This window comes from Rhinolophus sinicus, linkage group LG07, assembly GCF_036562045.2.
Source record: "Rhinolophus sinicus isolate RSC01 linkage group LG07, ASM3656204v1, whole genome shotgun sequence".
Classification (NCBI taxonomy): domain Eukaryota; kingdom Metazoa; phylum Chordata; class Mammalia; order Chiroptera; family Rhinolophidae; genus Rhinolophus; species Rhinolophus sinicus.
Window position 1 is genome coordinate 55693408 of NC_133757.1, and position 26199 is coordinate 55719606.

At 48.5% G+C, this 26199-nt stretch overlaps 1 protein-coding gene across 2 annotated transcripts; it reads left to right on the forward strand.

The window, feature by feature from the left end:
• The first annotated feature begins 727 nt into the window (after positions 1-727).
• On the forward strand, positions 728-15049 carry SFTPD (surfactant protein D). 2 transcript variants are annotated; one of them, XM_019749480.2, is made up of 9 exons: positions 728-908; positions 3361-3518; positions 4338-4539; positions 10025-10141; positions 10414-10530; positions 10863-10979; positions 11374-11490; positions 12103-12186; positions 14534-15049. In XM_019749480.2, the coding sequence occupies exons 2-9, from the start codon at positions 3516-3518 to the stop codon at positions 14902-14904; spliced, it is 1128 nt and encodes a 375-aa protein (XP_019605039.2). In that variant the 5' UTR covers positions 728-908; positions 3361-3515; the 3' UTR covers positions 14905-15049. The 2 variants fall into 2 exon arrangements, with proteins under 2 accessions (XP_019605039.2, XP_019605038.2); XM_019749479.2 differs by lacking the exon at positions 728-908 and adding an exon at positions 1186-1321.
• The last annotated feature ends 11150 nt before the right edge of the window (positions 15050-26199 follow it).

Consider the following 26199-nt stretch of genomic DNA (forward strand, 5'->3'; position numbering starts at 1 on the left):
TGGCTCCCCACACTGCAGTAGCATCAGTGTCCAACTCCCAAAGCAACTGTGTGGTCATCCTGGACCTTATCTTGGGAAGATAGGCTGGTCTAGTGGTCCTCTGCGTGAAAGCCACTGTGCTCACCGTTTAAGACTTGATATGCAGGCTTTGTGGGGAGGGGAGAGCAATGGTTTGGTTCAGCCTCCATGCTGATCTTGATCTCTAGGTGGCTCATGAACATCCTAGAATGGGGATGGCTCTATGTCAATAATGAAATAGCCTTATCATTAGGGATCCTGCTTCAAAAATTGCAATACGGGAAACAGAAGACCTTTTCCTACTAGTTGAGGAAATCTGGCATTACAGATTCTACAGTATACACAAGATGCCACAAGAAGCATCAAAAGCCAGGAGCAAGGAAGCACCACCAAAGGGACGGGCAAAGGAAAGGACTGGAGGCATGGGGCTGCTGTTATGTGGACCTGACCAAAGGGTTATTGCAAGAGATGAAGTCACAGGGATCTAGAAGCAAGCAGACATGACAGCAAGGATGGTAGGGCAGGCAGCTGCCCCACTGTCACTGGAAGTTAAGAGTTGCCTTGGGGATGCCTGCAAAAGTGTATCAGCAGCTCAGGGGTGCAAAGTGGTCATTAGAGTAGTTAAGGAGGTGGAGAGATGAGGCCAAGGAAGTTAAGGGAAGTCCATCCCACAAAAGGCAAGTGGAGAGCTCTCCAAGATCTGGAGCAGGAAGCAAAAGAGTGACCTCTGCCAGGTGGTAGCTCCCCAGCTACGTCCCCCACAGGCTGCTGCCTCTGCAGCCCCTCCACCAGCCCCAGCCCTGCCCAGAAATGCCAAGAAGCTTCCAGCTCTTTCCCAGGATCTGGGTGGTAATGTTGGGGTGAAGGAGGAAGAAAAGCGGGCATAGCAGGTATGGCTCTTGAAATCTGTAGTTGCAGGTTGCTTTTGCAATCATTGCAAGTCATTGTGCAACTTGCTGGTCTTCTCAGTACCTTGGGATCCTGGATATCTGTAAAATGCGGACACTGATGATGCCCCTTAATTCACAGAGCAGCAGTGAGGTGCAGATAAGACCCTGGACTGAGGGTGCTCTGTGAATCTAAGGCGATAATATGTGTAGTGTTAGGAATATCAGTGGCAGGTTTCCAGAATCCAGCTGGGGTGAGAGTAACTGAGTCAATAAGGAAGAAAACTGCGGGTTCTTAAAGAGTTCTTCAGAAGACCTGGACAGGTGGCTCAGATTACAGGGCAGCATAAATAGACAGTGCCTGCCAAGGAAAGGCTAATTCGCCTGGAGATCCTGGAGTCTTAGAAGAAGCAGCTGTGAGTGTATCTGTCCTTGCCTCTCATTTTGTTTTCCCAATGTCCAGTGCATAACCCCCTGCCCCACTATGGGTGGTATATTTTACTGGTGCTGAGGAAGGAAGGGTCTATGTAGCTGTTGTGGTCTAGGAGGTATGGGGGTGGGAGGTGGGGGGCATAGCGGGGTAATAAGGAGCGTTCTTTTGCCCCTCACTCTGCTTGCTTTGCTCAGTGGGAGATTTGCTTTCTGGGTTGAGAGAGGGTGGGTGATAGGATGTGATACCCACCCAGACCCCAGATGCCGTTGTCTGGAAGCCTCAGTGGGAAATGCAATTCCTTTTCTCTCTCGGTTCCTCTCCATCTGCTATTTCTTCAGAAAGAAGTGTGGTGGAGGAGAAACAGACCAGACAGTCACAGGCCTGGTTCTAAGCCCATCCTGGTACCAACTGCCTGTGGGACATGGATAAACATGCTTTTCTATTAGCCTCAAAGTTTTACTTAAAAAATATACTTATTAGACTAGGTCACTGATTTTTCCAACCAGTCTTCAAAGGAGTCTGTTTTGTTTTTTTATCAATGAAATCTTAGTCTGAAAGCTTGGCATAAACTGAACACTATGTGAATTGAGGGGCTTTGGCTCTGCCCACTCCTTCTATAGTCCCAGCTAAGATGCGTCATCTGAATCTTAGTTCCGAAAACCTGTAAGTTAGCTCTCTCCAAGGCCTCTTCAGGCTACAATGGACTGTGGTGCCTTCTGTGCTTTCTTGAGCTGTTGGGCATAGTATGTACTGCTTTTTATTGTTCCCCAGCTTTGGGCTCCGGGCCCCAGAATTGAGGCAGTGGCAGACCAGGGGACAATGCACTTGCTCTGGCCTGGGTCCTTCAGTGCTCATGACTGAGATTCTGCCACAGCAAGTGCAGCAAGGCAGCTGCTGCTGGCCTGTGAGCTCACGTGGGTGTTTCTAGAGACTCCCACGATGTCCGAGGAAGTGGTACTAGGTGTGATCAAAAAGTAAGGTGTATGTTTACATTTTTAAAAAATGTATTACAGTAAAAGACACATTGCCATTAATCCCCCTCAAAATACTCCTCTTACTTCTAACACACTTAATCCATCATTCTTGGCACTTTCTGAAGCAGTTCTGGAAAGTCTTCTTTTGTGAGTGTCTTTAGTTGCGCTGTCGTGGCTGCTTTGATGTCCTCAATCGATTCAAAACGTTTACCTTTCATGGTCATTTTGACTTTGGGGAAGAGCCAGAAGTTGCACGGTGCCAGATTCGGTGAATAAGGTAGATGAGGACACACCGTGATGTTTTTATTTAACAGAAATTGCTGTACCAGGAGCAATGTGTGACATGGAGCCTTTCCGTTGTGATCATATGGTGAACGCTGCTGCTGAGTGCCATCCAACAGAAAGGCAGGGATCTTCAATACAGGAAGCGGTGCCTTGAACCTTAGTAACAGCGTGTGACAAGTTTCAACTTGTTCGGTGCAGTCAGTCGGGTGTGAGCTACGGTTGAGAGAAGGGGTGTTTTAAAGTGTGCCATAAATCATCCTCCATTGTGACATCTCTCCGTGTCACACCTCACTTCTGGTACAGCAATTTCTGTCAAATAAAAGCATTATGGTGTGTCCTCATCCACCTTATTCGCTAGATCTGGCACCGTGCAACTTCTGGCTCTTCCCCAAAGCCAACATAATTCAGGACATGGAGGCAGCCATGACAGTGCAACTAAAGATACTCATGAAAGAGGACTTCCAGAACTGCTTCAGAAAGTGGCAAGAATGATGGCATAAGTGTGTTTGAAGTGAGGGGGAGTATTTTGAGGGGGATTAATGACAATGTGTCTTTTGCTATAATAAATTTTTAAAAATTTAAACATTCACTGTCTTGTTGGATCACACCTCACAAATTCAAAATGGAAAGAGGCTAGTGCAAAATAAGGTCCTCCATTGCCCAGAATCACCAGAAACTGGAGAAGAAGGCACTTCTTTGTCCAGGAAGTCCCTCCCCTGCCACCACCTCAGCCTGCCTGGTGACCCCCTTCTCCTTTGCACAGGTCCCTTGGACTTTGTTCCCAGCCTCTGCAACTCCTGTGAGCTCTTTCCATGCTCATAACTTTACAGTTTCTCTCAGAGAGGAAAGAAGCCCAACACTGGGAGTGACCAGGTTCCCACACTCACCAGTCTCACTTAATTCCGAAGTCTGTCTCAGATGGTAAGTGGGTACCCTATTGGACATCTGTTCTTTCTACACTTACCCTGACTGAGCCCATCTCACATGCCCCCTCCTCCATGAGACCCCTCTTCCAAGTCCTCTCAGGTGATCTGGGCAGGACTCTAGGTGTCCCAGCTTCTCTCCAGCTGCTAATTTAGTATCTCTGAGAAATTTCACCTGGGTTCCATCTGGAACTTTCTCCATGGAGACAGAATCTAGTCCAGGAATGACAAATCTCCTGGCAAACATGCAGCCATGTACCCATCTTGAGCTCAGGACAAATGTTACTCAGCATTCAGGACTCTGGCTCCTTTTCAGACCAGCACTGCAGACCACCAATGCTAGTCTATCCAGGGCAACAAGTGAGAGGCAATAGGTTTGCTTTGTTGGAGCTAAGCCAACCACTTTAATGATACAGACAGGGAGAGCACAGTTCAAAGAGTGGAAAGGTCCTGCCCAAAGGCACTCAGTGAATCCTTCTGATGTGACAAATGGCCTTGATGAGGACTTCTAAATCCTAGCCACTGTGCTGATAGCAGTGTCCAAGGGAAGGCACTAGAAGGGACAAAATGGTGCATTGGAGAATGGTTAGATGATGCTGTGAACCCATCAGAGTTCCACCTAGGTAACTCATGCTCTTCCATGCCAGACTGTATGCCCACCTTGTCCCTAAATTGCCTTCAGAGTCCTGCTGCTCTCACCCCACAGGAGGGGAGAGGAGGTAGGGAAGTGCCTCTCCTGACCTCCAGCAGCTGGACCAATCCCTAACCCATGTTGCAGAACCAAGAGCATGTTTTTCTCTTTCTGTTCACTGCCTAGGCCATGATTCTCCTCCCCCTCTTCACGCTGATCCTGCTCATAGGACCTCTGAGGTCACAGGATGTGGAAATGAAGAACGAGTCCCAGAAAATAATGACCAGTGCCTGCACCCTGGTCATGTGTAGCCCCGCGCAGAATGGCCTGCCTGGTCGTGATGGACGGGATGGCAGAGAAGGCCCCCGGGGCGAGAAGGGAGATCCAGGTAGAGCTGGGACCATGGGTTTGTCCTGGTGAGAAGGGGTGGGCATTGGAATTGTAACTGACCCACTAACTCTGGATATTCTGCTGTGAAAGACTTGGAGATGGAAACCTACTTCCTTGGGAAGGAGGAATCCCCCAGACATTCAGTTTACTTAAAACACTGCTTTACCAGTTGGCAAATGACTGACTGCTCTGAGCCCCCAGGTGCCTGCCTCTGTCACCCAGCTGCTCTGATTCCTCCCCTAGGATTTTCTGATTTTTTTTTTCATCCCAAATATGGGTAAATGACTGGTATTTGGAGCCCTTTAGGACCATGGTCTGGCACTTAGCAGTTGTACATTTTGATTAGATGGTTCCTGTGCAGGGTGTTAAATATTTTAAATGTCTAATTAAACTCGACTGCATGAAGGGTAGGAAAGGATGAGGCTCTGTGGCCCCAGACTCAAGCCTGATCAAAAGGATTTGCCCAGTGACAAATAATTGAGCCAAGGCTTTATCCTTTGTTGAGACTTCAGGATGAAGTTGCATCTTCCTATTGTACCCGCCAGGTGAATTCTTCTGAGCTTTCCACAGGTACTGTTATTAAGGGTATTATCCAAGTAGTACTGCCCCACAGTGGAGGATCTGGGTCTCATTGGCAAGAAAGGAGAATTCAATGAGCCAGTAACAAGGATGAAGAGACCACCATGGGACTGGGCTGGGCCTATCGCGGGATCCACTGTGGTCTTTCTCTTTCTGGAATTTGCATTTTGGTTGAAGGAGGAAGAAAACTAACAACATTTAAGCTGGAAGGAATAGGGAACATTGCCAGGCTTTGTAGGACGAGGACAAGCAAATAAGTGTCTATCTGTCCTTTACGGACAGAAAGTGGCTCCCAGCAGAAAGGGGTGGGGCTTGGGAAGGCTGCCTGGAAGTGGACTCAGAAGAAGGGTGGTATTCCAGGTGCCAGCTCTCAGGGAATCCCAGCTCTCTCCTGGTTGGTGATTGGAGAGAGAACAGCCCGTTGTCGGGCCGGAGGACCAGGTTCCACACTGGCTCCTGAATTCAAGGCACTTTAGTCACTCGACTGTTTTGGGTTGGAGAATTTACTGAAGAGCTTGGAACACCTTCAGAATCGTGACCCAAGTAGGTCCGGGTGGGAGAGTCTGCACTTATGACAACCTCCCCTGCAGATTCTGAAGCACATGGTCCCAAGGACCTGCTGTAAAGGACAGATGGGCCTGAGAAGAGAGACCCTTGAGTAGAGGTGGAGGCTGGTGCCACGGTCACTGTGGTGATGCCCAGATGTGTCCTGGAGGGCCAGTAAGACATGGACCCTGCTTTGGGGGATTGTATTTCCAGAGACAATTTCTGTACTCCTCAGCACCTCCAAGATTCCTTCTCAGAAGCATTTAGTGAGACAGTACCCCCAGGAGTGAAACCACACCCTTATCGCAGCCCACAGGGCCCCTCTACATGTGCTTACTTCTCTGATCTCACCTCCTTCTCCTCATCCCCACACTGGCTTCTCCCTGGTCCCTCACCACGCTCTGCCCCCTGCCTGCTCAGGGTCCTGCCACTGCTCTTCCCATAGAGGTCGCTGTGCTTGTTTCTCACCCTCCCAGCTTTACTCGCAGACCACCTGCTCTGTGAGTCCTTCTCTGATCACCTCCCCCACTTAGAAGACACCCGCACCAACAGTCTCTATGCTTTCTTTCCTTGGTGACTCTTATTGTGATCTAATAAACCAACTGGTATACATTTTAATTTGTATTATCTGTTTCTATGCCGTTGAGTTTATGCTCCATGAGGAAGGGACTTGATTTGTTCTCTGTTTCTCTCACTACTGTATCCCATTTAAGACAGTGCCTTACACATAGTAGAAGCTCAGTGACTACTTATGGAATGAATGAATTTGAGATGCAAGGAGAGGAGAAATTTTAGTACAACTAAGATTGGCCAAACTGCTGGTCCGTAAAGCTTCCCTTCAGGTGGCATTAGGGTTCAGGGCGAGATCTTTGGGGGAATACTAGGATGCCAGATTAGTGCTTTGGGAGGCACAGGTGCTTGTTGTTGAAGGTGTTCCTTCCCCCACCCCAGTGCTCTCATGGCCTTCACCGTTGTGTGTCAAGGATGGGCAACCTCGAACTCTCCCTTCCAGGGAGGGGATTTTCCCTTTGGCCCTTCTACGTGCCTCCATCCTGGCCAGGATGGAGCCCAAGTGAGGCTCAGCCTGGGGTCAGGGCAGCTCTACCCCTAGCATAGTACACTGTTGGATATGGATGGGGGGCTCATCCTGTAACCCTCTGTGCTTCCATTTCATTCCTAGTGAGGATTCTAACCAAAATCAGGACACAACGCACAGCACAGAACCTCTCAAAGGCACCAGTTCTCCCCCCATCACCAGCACATTCTTGTCCCAGGCAGGCCTGGCGCCTCTTGCCCTGGAAACATGGTTTCCATGTCTGAAATGTGACCTCTCCTCTACAAGTCTCTCTAAATCCTCCTCACCCTTGAAGTCGCATTTCTTCCTTTAGCTCTGAGTATATGTGTGTGTGCTGGGGTTGGGGTGCTGTGATGGGATGAGGGGCTTCTCATGCACTGTCTTCCTCACTCATGTTTAACATCCTGCTACAAACCCCTTGCAGAACAGGACCTGGTGCTGACCTTTTCATCTTGCTCAGTGCTAAGCATAAAGTTATGTTCCATAGTTGGTTTCTTAGTGAACAGAGACATGAAATAATGAGCAAATGGACAAATAAGTGAATGAAAGCCAGTGGGCACTACCTGTCAGGTGTCATTTCCCTTTTCTTTCTGCACATGAATGTTTATAGTAGCTTCATTCACAACAGCCAAAAGATGGAAACGAGCCAAATGTCCATCAACTGATGAATGGATAAACGAAATGTGGTCTGTCCACACAGCGGTGCATTGTTCATCCATGCCAAAGAATGAAGTACTGAGACATGCCATAAGTGGATACACCTTGAGAATGTCACTCCAAGTTAAAAAAGCCAGACACGAAAGGTCATATATTGCATGATCCCATTGATATGAAAAATCCAGAATACGTAACAGAGACAGCAGAATAGTGATAGCTGGGGGTTGGGGGGAAGGAAGGGGATAGGGAGTGACTGCTTAATGGCTATGAGGTTTGCTTTTGGGGTGATGAAATGTCTTTGAACTAAACAGAGGTGGTAGTTCTATACGTTGTGAAGGTGCTAAATGCCATTCAACTGTATATTTTAAAAATGTTAGTTTTATGTTACATGAATTTCACCTCAAAAAAAAAAAAAAAAAATAACCAAACTCACAGAATTGAGTGTAAAATTCATTCTTAAATATTGATAGCCATTTGCTCTTTTTAGTCTTTTTTGGGTAAATCTTCTGTAATTTCAGGCTTAGGCAGCCTTTCTTGAGGTAACACGCTTTTTAAAAAATGTTTGGTTATTTTCCAATAGAAAATAATATGTGGTCACTAATAGACAAAAAGAAGACAATTTAAAGTGCCTTAATTGTGCCACTTAGGAAAAACAACTGTTAACACTTTTGTGTATGCCTTTCCTGTGATTTTTCCAATGTGTATTACATGTACACACACCCTACAATGTATGTACATATTTATGAAACAGAATTATATTGAACATAGTATTTATAACATACTTTTATCACTTAGTGATACAATAGATAACAATTTGGGCTGTTTCCTATAGTTTGAAGAGCATGTTACAAAGCTTTTCCTTTTTTTCATTGAGATATAATTGACATATAACATGATATTAATTTCAGGTATACAACATAATGATTCAATATTTGTGTATATTGTGAAACAATCACCACAATAAGTTTAGTTAACATCCATCACCAAACATAGCTACAATTTATTTTTCCTTTTGATGAGAGCTTTTAAGATGTATTCTCTTGGCAACTTTCAAATACACAATACACCATTCTGTACGTTACCCCAGGACTTATTTATTTTATAACTTGAAGTTTGTATTTTTTGACCACCTTCACCCATTTTGCCTACCCCTCAGCTCCCACCTCTTGAAACCACCAATAATCTGATCTCTGTATCTATGAGTTCAAGTTTCTTGTTTTGTTTTTTTTACAATCCACATATAAGTGAGATCACATGGTATTTGTCTTTCTTTGTCTGGCTTATTTCACTTAGCATAATGCCCTCAAGGTCTATCCATATTGTTGCTAATGGTAGGATTTTCTTCTTCTTTTTTAAATTTTTTTATTGGGGAATATTGGGGAACAGTGTGTTTCTACAGGGCCCATCAGCTCCAAGTAGTTGTCCTTCAATCTAGTTGTGGAGGGCGCAGCTCAGCTCCAAGTACAGTTGCTGTTTTCAATCTTAGTTGCAGGCGGCACAGCCCACCATCCCATGTGGTAATTGAACCAGCAAACCTTGTTGTTAAGAGCTCATGCTCTAACCAACTGAGCCATCCGGCCAGCCTTGGATTTTCTTCTTTTTAATGACTGAATAATATTGCAACACACACACACACACACACACACACACACACACACACACACGGTGCCAAAAAAGTGTATATACATTTTAAGAAAGGAAAAAATTGTATTAATTGTAATAGTCAATATATACCAATAATAAAAGACGAATATAAGTCACGTTTGACTTCTGCCATTACAAGAGGTGCTCAGAGTGGTTACCATCAGCGTCCAGACACTTCTGATTATGGCGAACTACTGCTTGAGCATAGATAACATCTCTTAAATTGTGTATACATTTTTTTGGCACCCCTGATATATATATCACATCTTCTTTTTCCATTCATCCATCATGGACACGTAGGTTGTTTCCATCTCTTGCTATGATAAATAATGTTGCAATGAACATGGGGGTGAAGATATCTTTTTGAATTAGTGTTTTCGTTTCCTTTGGATAAATACCCAAAAAAGAAATTGCTGGATTGTACGGTAATTCTATTTTTAATTTTTTGAGATGAGTGTTTTCTGTACTCATCTGCATAAGAGCTGTACCAATTTACCAATAGTACACAGTGTTCCTTTTTCTGCATATCCTTGTCGACGCTTGTTCTCTCTTGTCTTTTTTATGATCGCCATTCTAACAGGTGTGAGGTGAAATCTCATGAGTTTGATTTGCATTTCCCTGATGCTTAGTGCCAGGTGTCATTTCTGATATAAATTTTGGTTCTGGGAGGGGAAAGCAAGGAGTTCATGATCCAGGGTAAATGCTGTCAGATTTCCTGCCCTGAATACTGTGGCCTTGGGGCAGGGAAGATGCAATGCATGGAAAGTCAGACAGGTCATGGCTTGAAGCCACCTCTAACTCTGGCAAACCCGTTTCCTTATCTGTAAAATGGGGATGTGGACACCCATATCTAGGATCACCCCTGGATTGAGGAGTGTGGAGGTAGAATGTCTACACCCTGTAGAACCCTGAAGGAATGTCAGGGTGCTGGCTCCTCCTGGGCCTCGGGCCAGGTTTATGACCATTTCTTCTGCTGCTACAGGTTTGCCAGGACCTGCAGGGCGAATGGGGATGCCTGGATCACGTGGCCCAGCTGGGCCCAAAGGGGACAATGGTTCTGTTGGAGAACCCGGACCAAAGGGAGACATTGGACCACGTGGTGAGCAGCTGGGCATGGAATGCAATGTCTGCAAGTGGTACTGCTACCACTAAGATATGCCAATAGGCATGCACATATCTCATCTAAGGAAGAAGGAAGAAGGTTGTTCTGAAGGTGGCACTGGGTCATTTTGGGGAAGGCTGGAAATACTATTGGGCTTCATCTCTAGGATGATTCTGCCTCTCAGACTTCTATTATTGTTCTCATCTTTTCATGCACTCCCACTTCCAAGAAGAGTTAGTGTCACTGACTGGGCTGGTCCTTTTCCCCAGGACCTCCCGGACCTCCAGGTTTGCCTGGTGCAGCTGGAAGAGAGGGTCCCGCAGGAATGCCGGGGAATGAAGGACCTCAAGGCAAACCAGGCCCAAGAGGAGAGGCTGGACCCAAAGGTAGGTGGTTGGTATGTGGCTGGTCTGGGAGAGAGAAGGCAAAAATGACAGTGGCAGTCCATGATGTGACCTAACGCATGCTCAGAGTGCCAGGAAATGCCCAGACCATCAGCATTAGATACACCGTGTTATGGCCCCTTCCCCCCCCACATTCCCACATTGACAGTACTTTTCTGTTAGCCTCCATGGAGGAGCCCCAGGCAGTAAGGAGAACAGTTTCCCCAGTTCTCCCTCTCACCCTGGAGCTGTGGGTGAAAAGCTCCACTACTGAGGGAATGATACACACTGCTCACACTCTCAGCAGCACTTGTTCCAATTTGTTCCTTCCTCAGGAGAAGTGGGTACCCCAGGCATGGAAGGCCCTGCAGGAGCAAGAGGCCCCACAGGTCTTAAGGGAGAGAGAGGTGCCCCTGGTGAGCGTGGAGTCCCTGGAATTGCGGGAACAGCAGGTGAGTGATGGAAGAAGCTGGGTGGGGCTTCAGTTTTCCTGTGTCCACCTGGAGTGGCTAACGCCTACCCCTCCACCGTCACCCCACCCATTAGATCAGAGCTGACATTAACGGGTGGTAGGGTAAGCATATGCAAGGAGGGTACATCGATGGACTCGGGGAGCACTGTATCTAGGGAGAGTGTGAAGTGAGGAACAGGGATAGTCTGTACAAGGAAGGTTGGTTGCTGGGGGATGGGGATGGTCAGTGCACAGAGACAGTGCATGGCTGGGTTCTGGGAACAGACTGCATATGGGGCAGGTGTATTGCTAAGCAATAGCACAGTCCATATACTGAGAAGGTGAAAATGCTGGAAAATGCACACAGAGCTCACCCAACTCTTCTCCATTTTCAGGGCCTGCTGGAGCCATAGGTCCACAGGGACCTCCAGGTGCCAGGGGCATCCCAGGACCAAAGGGGGACAGAGGTGCTCCTGGGGACAAAGGAGCAAAGGGAGAGAGTGGACTTCCAGGTAAGGTAGGCTTCCCTAGCTCTGGGAGCCCCTACCAGGGTGGGGAGGGAAAGGAGGGGGAGGGCCCTCTTCAGCTCAGGGCGGGCCCTCCTCTTGGTGTCAGCCCCACTAATTACAGGAGTGTGTGAAAGCAGGAGAGACTAACAAGCTGGAAGGTTCTGGTGTTAGACTCTATTACTCAGTGGAGGGCACCCTTGAGCAGTTTTTCCATTTGATCATGGGGACAAGCACATCTCCCTTCACAACCCATCACGTAGCTTTGAGCATTGAACAACCCAATGGATGGGAAGTACTTGAGAAATGTGTATTCCTGTCTCTCCACTCCACAGGAAGTGTTATCAGATTCTCAGAATTTGTAATGAAAATGTCATCTTTCAGTGTCCGTAGGGTGCAAGGATCTGCTCAGGGGGCAGTTTGTTCACAGCAGAACCACATGGGCACAGGGCACATCCCCTGGGCACAGGGGCCAGTTGTTTCAGCAGACGTGGGCTTCCTGGGGGTCAGCCCCAGCTCCTTACACCCACTCCCAATGTGCCTGCAGCCCTTCCCTTTGAGGCCCAGGCTCTAAGCCTGTCCCCGGCTGTGCCTTCACTCGACCTCTCTCTCCTGCAGACATCACTGCTCTGAGGCAGCAGGTGGCAGCCTTACAGACACAGCTACAAGGCCTCCAGAGCACCTTGTCTCAATACAAGAAAGGTGAGTTCATGGACCTGAACTTGAGTCAGACACTGAGGCTAAGCCCAGACTGGGTCTGAACCTTGGTATGGAGTTGGCTGGGCCAAGGCCTGGGATTGTGTGAGTTGGGACCATGTTTAGGGCTAGACCTGGAACTGGTGTGGGGCTAAGGATAGGGATGGGACAGAGCACTGAGCCACATGCTCCAGGGCCTGGAGGTAGATGCAAGGGACAAGTAGCAGGATACGGCCCTATCGCCAGTTCAGTGGGCTGGAGGAAGCATGGTCAGGGCTGTCAGGTGCCGGAACATCCCTGACATCACAGCCACCTGTCACCTGAGCCAGGTCAATGCCCCGAGCTCAATGCAGGTCAGCACACCTTCACTCCTGCCAACCCTGTGCTGGTCCCTGTGACAGACATGGGGACACCCAGCCACCCTGGATGCATTTCTGATCTGTGGGGCCAGGTGTACAAGTGCCCAGCCCACAGGAGCTGAGACTCCAGACACTGCTCTGAGAGCTGGGCTGGGTTGCTGCCCTTCAGGTGCAAGGCTTGTGGGGGCCGGATTTCGGTGTGTGGCTGAGAGTCTCACCTGAGACATGCCCGGGGCCTGGGAGGGGGCAGGCTACCTCTGGGCTCTAATCAGTGCTGGGCACCCCCTGCCCCTTCCGGGGTGTTCAAAGTAGAGATTCTTCCCTAACTCTGGAATGCTGAGCAGTCAGAGGCCTGCAGGAGCACGTGCCCGAGGGCCCTGTGCCTGTGGGAATCTCCACCTCAGTCCCTAATTCCCCCTCCCTGATGTCAGCTTTGAGTCACATCATTCAGCAAATCTCATTGATCCAAAAATAGAAGAGTTTTCTGCAGGAGGAAGGCGTAAAGGGGCTTGTCTGGGTGAGACATAGAGTTGGCTCCTAAGTACTTAAGCCAATGCAGTACCTAAGTACCAAGGATGAGAGGAGTTTCAAGAATTTGGTGTGTGTTCCTCCATCCACAAACATATTTGCATATGTATTCAGTCACTCATATGCACAGTGATGCAAACACGGGATAACTTGTGCACATGCAGCTGCCACACGTGTGCTTACACAGGCACTCACTTCATGCCATCTACATACATGAGCACACACACATACGCAGGCACATACAAAATATTTACACACATCCAGATGGACTGCAAGTACTCCCTATACCTTCAGATGGACACACAGACATGTTCATGTGTGCACATGTGTCCCAACTCAGATGCGTGGCCACAAGCCCAGGAGTGGCACATGGGCTCTTGCACTGACCTTGTCCAGGTCTGCTCTGAGTGCCGTCCTGGGCCTGTGGAGAATCTGCCTTCTGAGCCCTTATTGAAGCCGAGAGGAGAACAGAAGTGAGTCAGGGTGCAGCCTGGGCTCCTAACTAGCCCTGAGAGGCTAGAGCCCTCTATGGAGCCCTGAAAATTTCCATGCATGAACTCTGAAATCAAAAGGATGGGGAATGAGATGAAATAAAAAGAGATAGTTGACATGTCACACAGGTGATGCTTTTATTAAAGTGTACCCCACTTTAGAAATGAGGAATTGGAAAATCTGAAAAGAGAAGTGACTGTCCCTGGCCCACCTGGACTGTCCCTACTGGGATGGGGCTGAACAGCTGGCTTGATTGACAGACAGGGCTCTGTCCAGCACTGATCCCGCCCCTGCCCACCACTCCCCTGCACACCTTTATCTTCTCCCCTAGCGCTCTGGGGAGGATGACTGGTGTTGCCCTCCCCACATGTCCACCGAGAGGCCAGCATTGGGCTATACCCAGTGCAGACATCAGCACATCTTGCTCTCAGGCGGCCCACCCTCTCCTCCCCTTTCCCTCACCCCGCACACAGCACAGACCCTGCTGTTATGAAGGGGTCAGAGTGAGAGCAGAATGGGCCCTGGGCTGTGTTGTCCCTACTCTCAGAGACTGCCCCAGCCTGCACAGTGCCCTTTCCCTGGCCAAACTCAGTGCAATTCTACCCCGTAATTGGAAAACTGATTCTGGCATGCAACGAGGGTGAAATAGACAGAGCATGTCCAAACTTCAGTGTCAGATCAAACAAGGTTTAGTTGCTAAGTCTACTTTGATAATTACGTGACGTTGGGTCTCCTACTTAACTTCTCTGAGTCCAGTGTTCTCATCTGTAACTAGAGACCTCAGTACCACCTCACAGGGCACGTCGTGGAGCTGGGGCCACTCTGGAACCAAGTGTCCCGCTTTTGTCCTATCTGGTGCCATGATACCCAGTACGGGAGGCCTGGGGGCTCCAGTTGGAGGACAATGGTCTCAGAGCCCCTAAGTTCTGGCCAGGTGATGCCACAACCCCAACCTGACTCTCCTCTTCTCCTAGTGGAGATGTTCCCCAATGGCCGAAGTGTTGGGGAGAAGATCTTCAAGACAGGAGGCTTTGAAAAAACTTTTGCAGAGGCACAGAAGATATGCCGACAGGCTGGGGGAGAGATAGCCTCCCCACGCTCTGCAGCCGAGAATGAGGCCGTGCAACAGCTGGCCATAGCTCAGAACAAGAATGTGTTCTTAGGCATGACCAACACAAATGGCAAGTTCACCTACCCCACGGGGCAGCCCCTGGTCTACTCAAACTGGGCCCCAGGGGAGCCCAACAACGATAATGGGGCAGAGCAATGTGTGGAGCTCTACACCAACGGCAAGTGGAACGACAAGAAGTGCAGTGAAAACCGCCTTGTGGTCTGCGAGTTCTGAGCCCCCTGGGGTGGGCAGGGCAATCGTGATCCAGGAGCCTGGCCAGTGAGTTGGGGCCCACACCTGTGTACTGCCAACCTCACAATAAAAAGCTGACACCTCTGCTGCCCAAGGCTTCTCCACAGAGCCGTGGGCTGAGGCCAGAGCTAGTGCGCCTATGGAATGCCTCTCAGAATAAAATGCAGAACTAGCTTCACGCACTGGCAGACCTGTCAGAGGAGGAAGGGGCCAGCCTGTTTTCCCAGTTGCAAAGGATCCAATTAGGTCTCCAAGACCTCCCTGTTTCAAAATCCAATGGCTCTTCCTCAGCCCTTCTCATCTTCGAACTATCAGCCACATTTGACCCAGCTAGTAAGCTCCCTCTTCATCAATCCTCTTCTTGGCTTCCAGGACTATCTTGCTGGCTTTTATCCTATGGCTGCTCCTCAGCTCTGTTTGCTGGTCCCTCCTTCTCTTTTTGACCACTTAATGGTGATGTGTTCAAGCCTTCACTCTCGGTCCTCTTCTCTTCTCACCTCATTACAGGGGTGAGCTCATTCTGTCCACGGCTTCAGATTCCTTCTACCGGTGGCTCCCACGTGTATATCCCTGCTCAGGACCTCTCCCTGAGCCTCAGACTCCTCTAGCCATTGCAGCTGGAGCCCCAGCGCTGGGAGTCCTCAGTGGCTGCGTGAGCCCTGGATGCTGCACAGCAGAGTGGGATGACCTGGCAGGTCACCTGCCTCCCCAGCCAGACTGCGTGGCTTTATGGCCAGTAGACACCTCATCCTCGCACACTCAGGGTCTCTTTCTAACCACATCAATATGACTGTCTCTTGCCTCATGGGAGGGAGCACCATCTTCACAATACTGATTCCATCTGAAATCTCAGGCACAGAGGGTATCCAGCCGTGCTCAAATCCATCCCCAACCCTCCTCTTGCCAGGAATGTTTATTCCCCACTCTGCCTCAGCGATAATCGAGTCGAATCCTCCTCATTTTACAGATATGGAAACCAAGATCCAGAGAGGGGAGGGGACTTGCCCAAGACCATGGGTGGTATCAGTGCAGCAGCTCTGTCATGAAAAAGGTCACCTGACCCCAAAGTTTATACTTTTGGCCTATACATTTTTAGGCTAAATGGCTCTGTATGTTACTTGGTTTTATTGACATACTGTGGCAAAAATGATTTGAATAGCACCTGTGCTTAAGAAATCGGAATGACACCTGGATGAACCACAGGCTCATAGGAGGGGGCAACACATATGCCTCCCCCCAACAAGAAACCTACCACTCTTTCCTTTTTTCCCAGGGACCAGGAGGACTGCCCTTCCTGGCTCCTCCTGAACAGAACCCACAAACCCCAGCCCTCTTCCCAACACTCCTGCAGCTACACCTCCTATATAGGACAGCATGTCTGAAAACAAAAAGCCACACACAGCTCCAGCTCTCTGTTATGATCTTTTTCCTATTAACTGAAAAAAAAAATCCCCAATTTCCGGAAGCTTCTGAAATATAAGCTTGTTATGCAATAGTGAGCAAACAGTCTTCAGTACAGAGGCCACACGTGGACATACTCAACCAGGGAGCTTAGAAAGGACTTTTTCACTACAACAAAACAAAACAAAACAAAACTGGATCTAGTTTAAGCCAAATAGAAGCATTTTTTTCTAAGAACAAAGTTATGAATTGGCTCAAGAAAGATGGGTTGCACAGGCAACACAGTGCTGTCTCCCTGCTTCTACTTCTGTGTATCCTCACCTCTTCTCCTCCTGTACACACCACCTTCTTCTCCTTCCGGTTTCTTGAGGGCCTGAGCAGAGGGAATTATGTGTCACACAAAGATCAGAAACTCTTGCTTGATATCAATTCAAAATTCCTGTAGAAACGAATCTAGCTATCTCAGACGCCCATCTCTGGTCCAATCAACTAAATCTGGGGGGTTGACCACATAGGACAGTGTGGCCACTGGGACCCATGCAAGATCATGGTGGTCTGGGCAGACCTTCTAAAAGTGACCACCAGCCATACCAGTACTTAAGTCAAACCTATTTCTTGACAAGAGGGAAGGAAAGAGTGGCAGCCTATGTGACTCAGTAGGCAGAACAAACATCTCCTGGGGTGTTGAAGACTGGGAATGTTGAGCCCCCAAGCCCGAGGAAGGAGCTTCAGATCTACCTGCGTCATGGGATCTGGTTTACTCTCCAGCACAGAAACAAGTAAGGAAGGTCATGTGGCCTCGGTAGACGCAGCCCTACTAAAGCAGGGACTGAGGCAAGTAGTTCAGAAAATTCAGGTTTTACCCCACTCTTGAGCATGGCCGCCTCTCCTGCACTAACATTCATGAGCTCAGGGCAACACAGATCTTAAACACTATCAGCCCCACCCAACAATAGTAGTTATGGCCTCTAGTGTGGGGGCCTTGGTGCCAAGTGAAGCCAGTATTGTGTGACTCTAACAGTCTCAGACGTTACGACTCTCACAATGCCGGATGACATCGTGAGAGCAGATTGGGTTCCTTCCACGTCTGGAGGGTGACGACCACAGCAATTTTATAGGGAAGCCCCTGTTTATTTTAACAGTATATTCTTACAGTACCTCCTGGTGCTCAACCTCCTAAACTAGCCCACATCCCAAAATGAACAGACAGTGGGAAGCCCTCTGATGTTTGCTCTTTTAGGAGTCTGTCTTTGCTCTGAATTCCCTTGATATAAAACACCGACAACTAAGTTGCTTAAGTTCCGGGTATTCTCAATCACTCTTACCTTCCGGATGTCCTTAATTCAAGTTTAATGGTGTCCTTGACCTTTTCAAGTTACCTTTGTTTTATATACTAGAGCCAAGAAAGCAGGTATCTATTACAGGGAGCAAAATATTAATTTATAAGTTAAGTATTTATCCGGGCACCAGATACAGATGGAAACGGCTGGTTGTGCCCTCATAGATGCTACAGCGATACATGTCCCTAGAGATAAACTGTAGAATTATGTTCCTGCACACAATAGAGGTGATCAACAAGTAGATTCAGAATGAGCAGATGATTATAAAATCTTTTAACCAGGAGAATAGAGCCTATCTCCTTGTGCAATCACCAAGCTACTCAGAAACCAAGACACACATTATTGTTCAAGCTCATTGTGACAATTAGTCCTCTATATGGCTAATAGCAGGTATCTTGTGGTATATATTACTGTTTTTTTGTCAATATTTCAATAAGACAGACCTTATGAAGGCAGACCTGCCACCTGTGTCACTTCTGGGTGGGAGCAGGTAAGGGCCATTGCATTTCTGAAATGCCCTATTTTCTGCTGTCATGGTGATAACAAAAGCATTGATTGGTGGATACAAAGTTATTGTATAATCCAGCATTCTGGAAACCTGAGCAAATGCATGACAAACAACTGCCCTTGGAGATCACTTGGATGGGTCTACCTGGAACCTTGAGTGAGATTTGGGGGCTTGTCTCTGCAGCATATGTAGCCCATCCTTGCTAGACACATTTTGAATATTAACCTGTTTGACTTCCATTTACTTAAGCAATACAGTCTCTCTCAGTCTGCCTGGCTCAGACAAATTTGAGCCACAGGGGGACTCATGAGGGCCCTACCTGAGCAAAATGGCACTTTCCATATTTATTTAGTAAGTAGATAGAGTGAATAAATGAAAGAGTTGAGTGAATGAAATCCTTAATTTCTACTTCTAAGTCTGTTTGTAGGGCTGAATAAAGTGTTTTCAAGATGTTTCCAGGTCCTTAGATCTGAGGAAATAGCACTGTGACCTCACTGCTAGCCTTTCTGCACTTTTATTAATTTCCTGAATACTTCATTTCAGGTGTAAGTAGCTGGGGCCAGGCCAGGGCCGCAAAGTCAGATGACAACTTCAGGTCAAGCAAATACATTATGTGACCAGAGGGCTGTATCAGGGCAGGAAAGGAAAGGTACCATTGGTTCTGGGTTTTGAGCAAGCCTGGGATGCCTGGCCCTGGCTTGAGAGGATAGGAAGGACTTGAGAGGGATGTGAAATCCCCAGAAACTCAATCCCCCAAATGAGTGAGGCTGTGAAGACCTCATCAGAAGGTTTTATGAAGAACAGCCTAGAACAGTCAGAAAAATGACTTTAAAAAGCACAATGAGAGTGAACTGGGTCATCTTGTGTTAAAGGGTTTTATACAACTAACAGAATTATAATAGTGTATTACAGGAATAGACAGTACAATGTAAAAGCCACCAAAAACAGGCCCAAGTATGTATATATACAATATACATCATCTATGCATGGTAAAAATAGATTACCAAGACTATAGGAAAATAACGAATTGTTCAATTAATAATGCTCAGTTAAATGGTTAGGCATTTAGAGGAAAAATAACATCAGATTCTTTTCGTTACACACAAAATTCAAAATCAGAAGAAAATATAAGTAACAATTATGTAGCTTTGGAGGGGAGAAGAGCTACCAAAGAATAAGATCAGAGAAGAAAATCCAAAACAATAATATTGATACATTTGACTACACAGACACACACAAATATGTAAAACTTCTCTGCCAAAAAGTAAAACAGCATAAGATTAAAATTAAAATGCTGATTTATTTGCAAAGTACATAACAGATAAATCAATAAGAAAATGATGAATGTCTAAGGAAAAATGGGATAAGAATGAGAAGAGAAAATTTATAAGAAAACTGATGGCCACAACATTTATAAGAAATAGTATTGAAAGATGAAAAATGTACAATCTTAATAGTAATTAAAGAAACTCAAGTTAAACAGCAATAAATATCCCAAAATCTATGGGCTAGAATTAAAACCATTCTCAAAGGAAAATATACTTTACTTTCATTATTTAAAATTAAAAAAATAAAATAAAAGCATGAGCATCGAGTGTGGTGTTAAGCCATCTCAGATGCATCCATCCATCCTGCATCTCAGACCCAGTCAGTGGTTCTACTTCTGGACTCTTCAGATCCCTTTTACATAGTGAATCCAAAATGCACACCCCTTTTTCTGATTCCTGCCTTTGGGGTGCTCGGGACTCAGACCTCATTAGTGTCAGGGGAGATGATTGCCCAGGAACTGGAAAATGGTCAGCTCAGGTGGGCAAGGTTTGCTCTCCAGAGGATGTTCTCGCTGGGGAAAAGGGTCACATGTGCAACTCTCCATATGGGATCTGATAATACTTCCATGATTGCCAAGGCCATGGGTCCTTATATGAACAGGGAGCTGCACTTGTCAAAGAACCAGGCAGGGTTGGACAATAAGATTTTTTCCGCACATCATCTCAAATCCCTTGGTTATACCTGCAGAGTTAAAATGGCTTCCAGGGTCTCATCCAGTCTGGGTAGGAGGTAGTTGATTAGCTATGTCTGCAAGTGATATGGGGGCAAAAAGGGGCAACATGTGTGCTACTGTTTGCCATTCTTGGCTTAAGAGGGCACTGCTATGCAGGACCTGAGGGAACCCAACTAGGAGGACGCCCTGAGCTTCTTCAGTGAACCAAGTGAAGGTACCTTCTGGGACCTCTGCAAGACTCCTGGTGCTTCCATCAGCTGAGCTTACAGGAAGCCCAAGGGCAGAGTTATAACAGTTTGACAGCTGGTGGGACAACAATGTCATCTCCATTTGAGACTGGAAGGGGTCCCCCATCCTTCTGTGGGCTGGGCCCTCTCCTGGTGCCTTCATAGGTTCCAAGGCAGTCTCTCGAGCAGGCCCTCAGCCTGAACTTTTGAGAGAATGTAGGGTCACCACAAAGATCAAAAGTAAACAGTAATGTTCCCCAAAAAACCTGATTCAGAGAAAAGTCCAGAATCTCTCCCTGCTGAGGGACAGAGTGTCGGGGGGATGGAGGGGGCTGGGGCTTGATTCTGATTGGACTTCAGAGAGAGACCCCGAAAGTGCATAGAGGGGAGCCCAAGGAGATGCCCACACACCGGCTTCCACAGGCCCAATCCTGTCCTTGTAGGGGTTCTGAAATTGTCCTGGACACAGATCTGAGGGGGGCAGACAAAGTGTGTGTGGGGAGGTGGCACGTGGGTCTTGCCCTGAAGAGCTCAGAGTGAGGGTTTGGAAATGAGACAGACACACAGATAAGGAGCAGACAACTCTGCTAGTACCAGGGCTTGCTGGACAGTGAGGGCTGTCTGATCACCCGGTTGGAGCGTGAGTCTGGATCTGGCCTTACAGGGTAGGGACATTTATGAAAGGCATTCCAAGTGAGTGTACAACCAGAGCAGAAGGGGAGAGGAGGAAAGCAGGAACAGCTGAAGTTGCAGACAAGGGGCTCATGGGACACCACCGCCACCCTGGCGGTGACTGTGAGTCTGAGTTTGCCTTTCCTCAGAGACAGCCAGCAGACGGCAGCATGAGGCCACGGCTCCTGCTGCTCAACTAAACCCAATTACCGGAGAAAAGAGGCTGTACCTAGAGCCATACTCCAAAATATGTCTAGCTTCTCTCTTGAATCCAGCTTGGAGCTGAGCCAAGCTCCAGAGAATGGAGTCAGGTCACACATTTTGGAGGGGACTGTCATTCATTCATTCATTCATTCATTCATTCATTCATTCATTTATTCAGTCACCAGTTATTCAATGTGAAGTGATTCCCAGTCCTTTTCTGGGGACTGCAGAGGTGAATGGCATGGTCTTGTCATCCTAATCACAACGACAGCGAGAGCGAATGCCTGCATGGCACTTACCGCAGGCCGGCGCTGTCCCAAGTGCCTTACTTGTATCAGTCCTGTGAGGTGGGCACTGTGAGTGGCCCAATTTTACCAAGAAGGGGACTAAAGCACAGGCAGTGTGTGTGAATTGCTTAGGGCCACACAGCTGCAAAGTGGAGGAGCCAGTCTGGCTCTGGAGTCCTCTTAAGGACTTTGCCACACTGACATAACTTAAACAAGTGAATGGACAAGATGATTTCCGATGACTATAACTGTTAATAAGAAAATAAAACAGGTGACTGGGGTTGGGGCAACCTAAGATTCAGTGGCCAGGTAAGGACTTTAGAAGGAAGGAAAATGGTGACATATGAGCCAAGACCTGGCATGGGAGGGTATCATATTATCTATCACTCAATCTCTGTTGAGCCCTAGGGGTCTCAGCACACAGCTCAGGGCCACCTGTGGACCCTTTTGTCCATGACCAAGCACCCACATACCAGAGCCCTTGGAACCACCCGAATCCAATGCTGCTCAGTGAGGGATGTGCAGAGAGAGGCCTGGACACAGGCTGGGGAAAGGTAGGGGCTGAGCTCCCTAGCAACAGGATGCTGGGAATTTCAAGCACTGGGTCTATAGACACTCACACACTCACACATGTACAGAGACCCTCAAATCCATGTACACACAACTCCCCACTCAGGGTCTCCCCTGCCCAGTGCCTCATCTCCTCTGACACTCCCCAGAGCTGTACCAGGCCCAGACCCCCAGCCTGAAGTCATGGGAGACAGTAAGACCCTGGAAATGCAGAGGGAAGAATTTGGGTTAGCAGTTGCTTTTTACTAGCAGGGGCACTGATCAGCTGAGGAGATTATTTGGGGTCTGATACTACAGAGTTAAGCAGGACCGCCTTAACCTCATGAAGGGCCTACAAGGTTGGAGAAGCTGTGGCTTTCTGGCTCCAGGGCCTCTCTGCAGAAGTGAGAAGCAGGCAGAAAGCAGCTATGGTGACTAGTTTTTGGAGCAGTGGTTTCCAAAACTGGCCCAACATTCGATCACCTAGGAGCCTCCCAAAGATGACAGATTTCTGACATTTTGATGCACTGGGTCCAGTGTGGAATCAAGATCCTATGATTTTGTCCAACCTTCCAGGCAATTCTGCTGGTCACTACTCTGAAGAGCCACACAAGGTGGCACAAACACTCTGCTTGGCAGGACACGACAGGTTAGACCTTGGGTTGGCAGTGGCTAGCTTAACCCAAGGCGTTTATTTAGCTAATAAATGGCTACTTGCACCCAGCTTCTATTGAGCGTGACATGTGTGTTGACCTGGACAAACCACTGGTCCATGGTTGGAGATGCTGTCTCCTCCATACACAGGTTGCCACCAGGGTTGGAAGCATGTCTTCCCAGATGGACCCCTGCCCTGAGCTCCTCCTCCTCTCTTCCCAGCACTCCTTCAACCACCCAGGGTTACTAGGACAACATTACAAAGTCTATTTCCTGACATCTCCAGCCCAGGCCCCATGATGACATTTGATCACTTCCTGGTTAATGAAAAATCAAAAAATCCCTGATTCCTGGCAGGTTCCAAAGCACAGATCAGTTACACAATTGTGAGCAAACAACCTTCCAGGTCAGAGGCTCTCTGTTACGCACATACGCGTAGTTCAGGGTCTGACTGTGTCCCCGGTGCGGGTTGATCTCTGGCAGCCACAGAGAAGGGCGGCAGGCTGGTCCTGGTAGGAAGGAGGATGAGGGATATGAATACCAGGGCTTCAGCTGGTACCCGAAGCCCCCATATTCTGGAGTGGGCATGGCTAAAAGTGCTACTAGCAGAGCTGCAGGACTCCAAAGAAAGATTATTCCGTAGGAACAGGGCCCTGCAATTCCAGGATCCAGAACCCAGGCTGGAGCCTGGCTTTGAATGTTGTGAGCTTTGGTACCTGTGTTCACTCTGGCAGAGGAAGCAAATCACATTGGCTGTGTCTATACTCCCACAGGAGACTGTTGACTTACAGACACAATTTAGATAAAAAATTCCCACCTCGAGAGCAAGGTGTATTTGCCATTCTAACTTACTCAGACTGGCTTTCTATGGACTTGGAAAATAGGTGATAAGTGTTCAGGCCACAATTACCTTGGACAAAACTGACAAAACTGGAAACAAAAACTGGTAACAAAAACTGAAAACAGTTCTGAGATCCTGCAGCTTTTGCTCCTGAAATGGGCCCTACAGGTCTGAATCTGTGTGTGACCATTGATTCATCCAGCTTTAGAAGGGGGAAGACTTGACAGGCCAATTTACAGCTAGGGAGATGGAGGCCCAGGGAGCCAGCATGCCACTCAGTGTATTAGTCAGGGAGACGCTTCCAAATCCTGAATCTCCCACCCACCAAACTGCCTCTCTGTCAGCCCTAACATGGCACACACAGACCTGGGCCTTGTTCTCCCCTGGGCAGAACCCTGGAGTCAGAGCCTGGGCTCCACAGAGGTCTAAACACCAGCTGCCTTTTCCAGCAGTGCTCTGAGGTATGATCTTCAGGTTCTTACTCTTCACAGGAGGCAGCAAAGGAAGATTGCAGCTCAGACATGTCTGCCAGTTTCTGTTCCAAAAGACATCCTGGGAAATGATATGGCTCAAGGGGTCACTCAGAGTCATCCCCATTCCTGAAGTCCTGAGGGGAATGTGCTGCCTGAGGTCCCAAAGGTCTGTCCTTGGAGCCCCTAGCTTCATAAGGTCCCCTGTGCAAGAGACGGCAATCATCGTATGTCCCTTGATGGAAGGAAACTGCCTGCCCTCAGTTCTTGAGAGAGTGAGAGACTATCCTGAGAGTGACCTTGAATCTATAATTTGCCTCTTGTTTCAGGTCTTGGAAAGCATGGATGAACTGCAGTTTCTATCTTTCTATCTTCTTGTCTCTCACGAGAATCCTGTATCTTTAGATTAACGCCTCCTTCTCTTAAGCTCACTTGCGTACGCCCCACTGCTTGCTGATCGCAATCGGGAGGTGAATGTAGGGAGGGGGTGGCCTCAATTCTAGATTGAGGGAAGAATGGTGTCAAGTGGGGACATCTAGAAGAGCTCTGAAAAGACGATGTCGTGCGGGAGACCCTGCTCGCTGCGCCATTTGTCGTGCAGGGAGGCCTGTAGGGTCTCTGCTCCCGCTCCCCATACAAGAACGCAGGATATGGTGAGGCCAAAAAGGAACACCCACGGAGCCATAGGTAGGGGAGTCATACCACTTTATTCTCTCTGGCGGCACTATACTCTCACTGGAGGCTGGATCCACACTGTCCGCAAACCGCCATCCACGCTTGCCAGCCCAGCCGCCATCTCCTTGCTAGCCCCATCCTTCTTCTCTTTCTCTTGCGTAGCCACAGCAGTTATATTGTGGCCAATGGCTCACTGGTTACAGCTGACGGCCAACTAGCCACAGCTGATGGCCATGCAATCACAGTTGGCCATTTACTACCTGAGCCAGCACCTGTCTATGTGAGGCCGAGAGCCTGGAAACTACTCTCTGGGGCTCCGCCCCCACACTCCACCCCTACAGGCTCTCGCCTCACAATCTACGCGACAAGCGTCTTCCGCGAGGGGACCTGTGCGAGGAGCCTGGGGGTGAATGCAATATCCTGGACACAGCCAGGCTCTCTGGGCACAGCCAGGGTTTCTCAGGGCACCACCAGTGCTTCTGGGCACAGCCAGACTTCCTGGACTTCTTAGGGTACCACCTGTCTTCCCGGACACAGCCAGGGTTTCTCAGGGCACCACCAGTACTCCTGGGCACTGCCAGACTTCCTGGACTTCTTAGGGTACCACCTGTCTTCCCGGACACAGCCAGGGTTTCTCAGGGCACCACCAGTACTCCTGGGCACTGCCAGACTTCCTGGACTTCTTAGGGTACCACCTGTCTTCCCGGACACAGCCAGGGTTTCTCAGGGCACCACCAGTACTCCTGGGCACTGCCAGACTTCCTGGACTTCTTAGGGTACCACCTGTCTTCCCGGACACAGCCAGGGTTTCTCAGGGCACCACCAGTACTCCTGGGCACTGCCAGACTTCCTGGACTTCTTAGGGTACCACCTGTCTTCCCGGACACAGCCAGGGTTTCTCAGGGCACCACCAGTACTCCTGGGCACAGCCAGACTTCCTGGACTTCTTAGGGTACCACTAGTTTCCCCGGGCACAGCTAGGATTTCTCAGGGCACTGCCACTTTCTCTGGGAACAGCCACACTTCCTGGACACAGCCAGGGCTTTCAGGGCACTGCCACTCTCTGTGGGCACAGCCACACTTCCTGGACACAGCCAGGGCTCTCAGGGCACTGCCACTCTCTCTGGGAACAGCCCGACTTCCTGGGCACAGCCAGGGTACCTTCAGGGCTCTACTACTCTCTCTGGGAACAGCCCGACTTCCTGGGCACAGCCAGGGTACCTTCAGGGCTCTACTACTCTCTCTGGGAACAGCCCGACTTCCTGGGCACAGCCAGGGTACCTTCAGGGCTCTACTACTCTCTCTGGGAACAGCCCGACTTCCTGGGCACAGCCAGGGTATCTTCAGGGCTCAGCCAGACCTCTCAGCGCACTGCCACTCTCTCTGTGCCTGCTGGAACAACAGCGACTCACAATCAAGGTGCTTACATATTCCCAATGGCGGCCAG

Coding starts and splice junctions, on each gene's coding strand:
- SFTPD (XM_019749480.2), top strand. Junction 10,531..10,862: donor AGGAGAGGCTGGACCCAAAG/GTAGGTGGTTGG, acceptor TTCCTTCCTCAG/GAGAAGTGGGTACCCCAGGC. Junction 11,491..12,102: donor GGGAGAGAGTGGACTTCCAG/GTAAGGTAGGCT, acceptor TCTCTCCTGCAG/ACATCACTGCTCTGAGGCAG.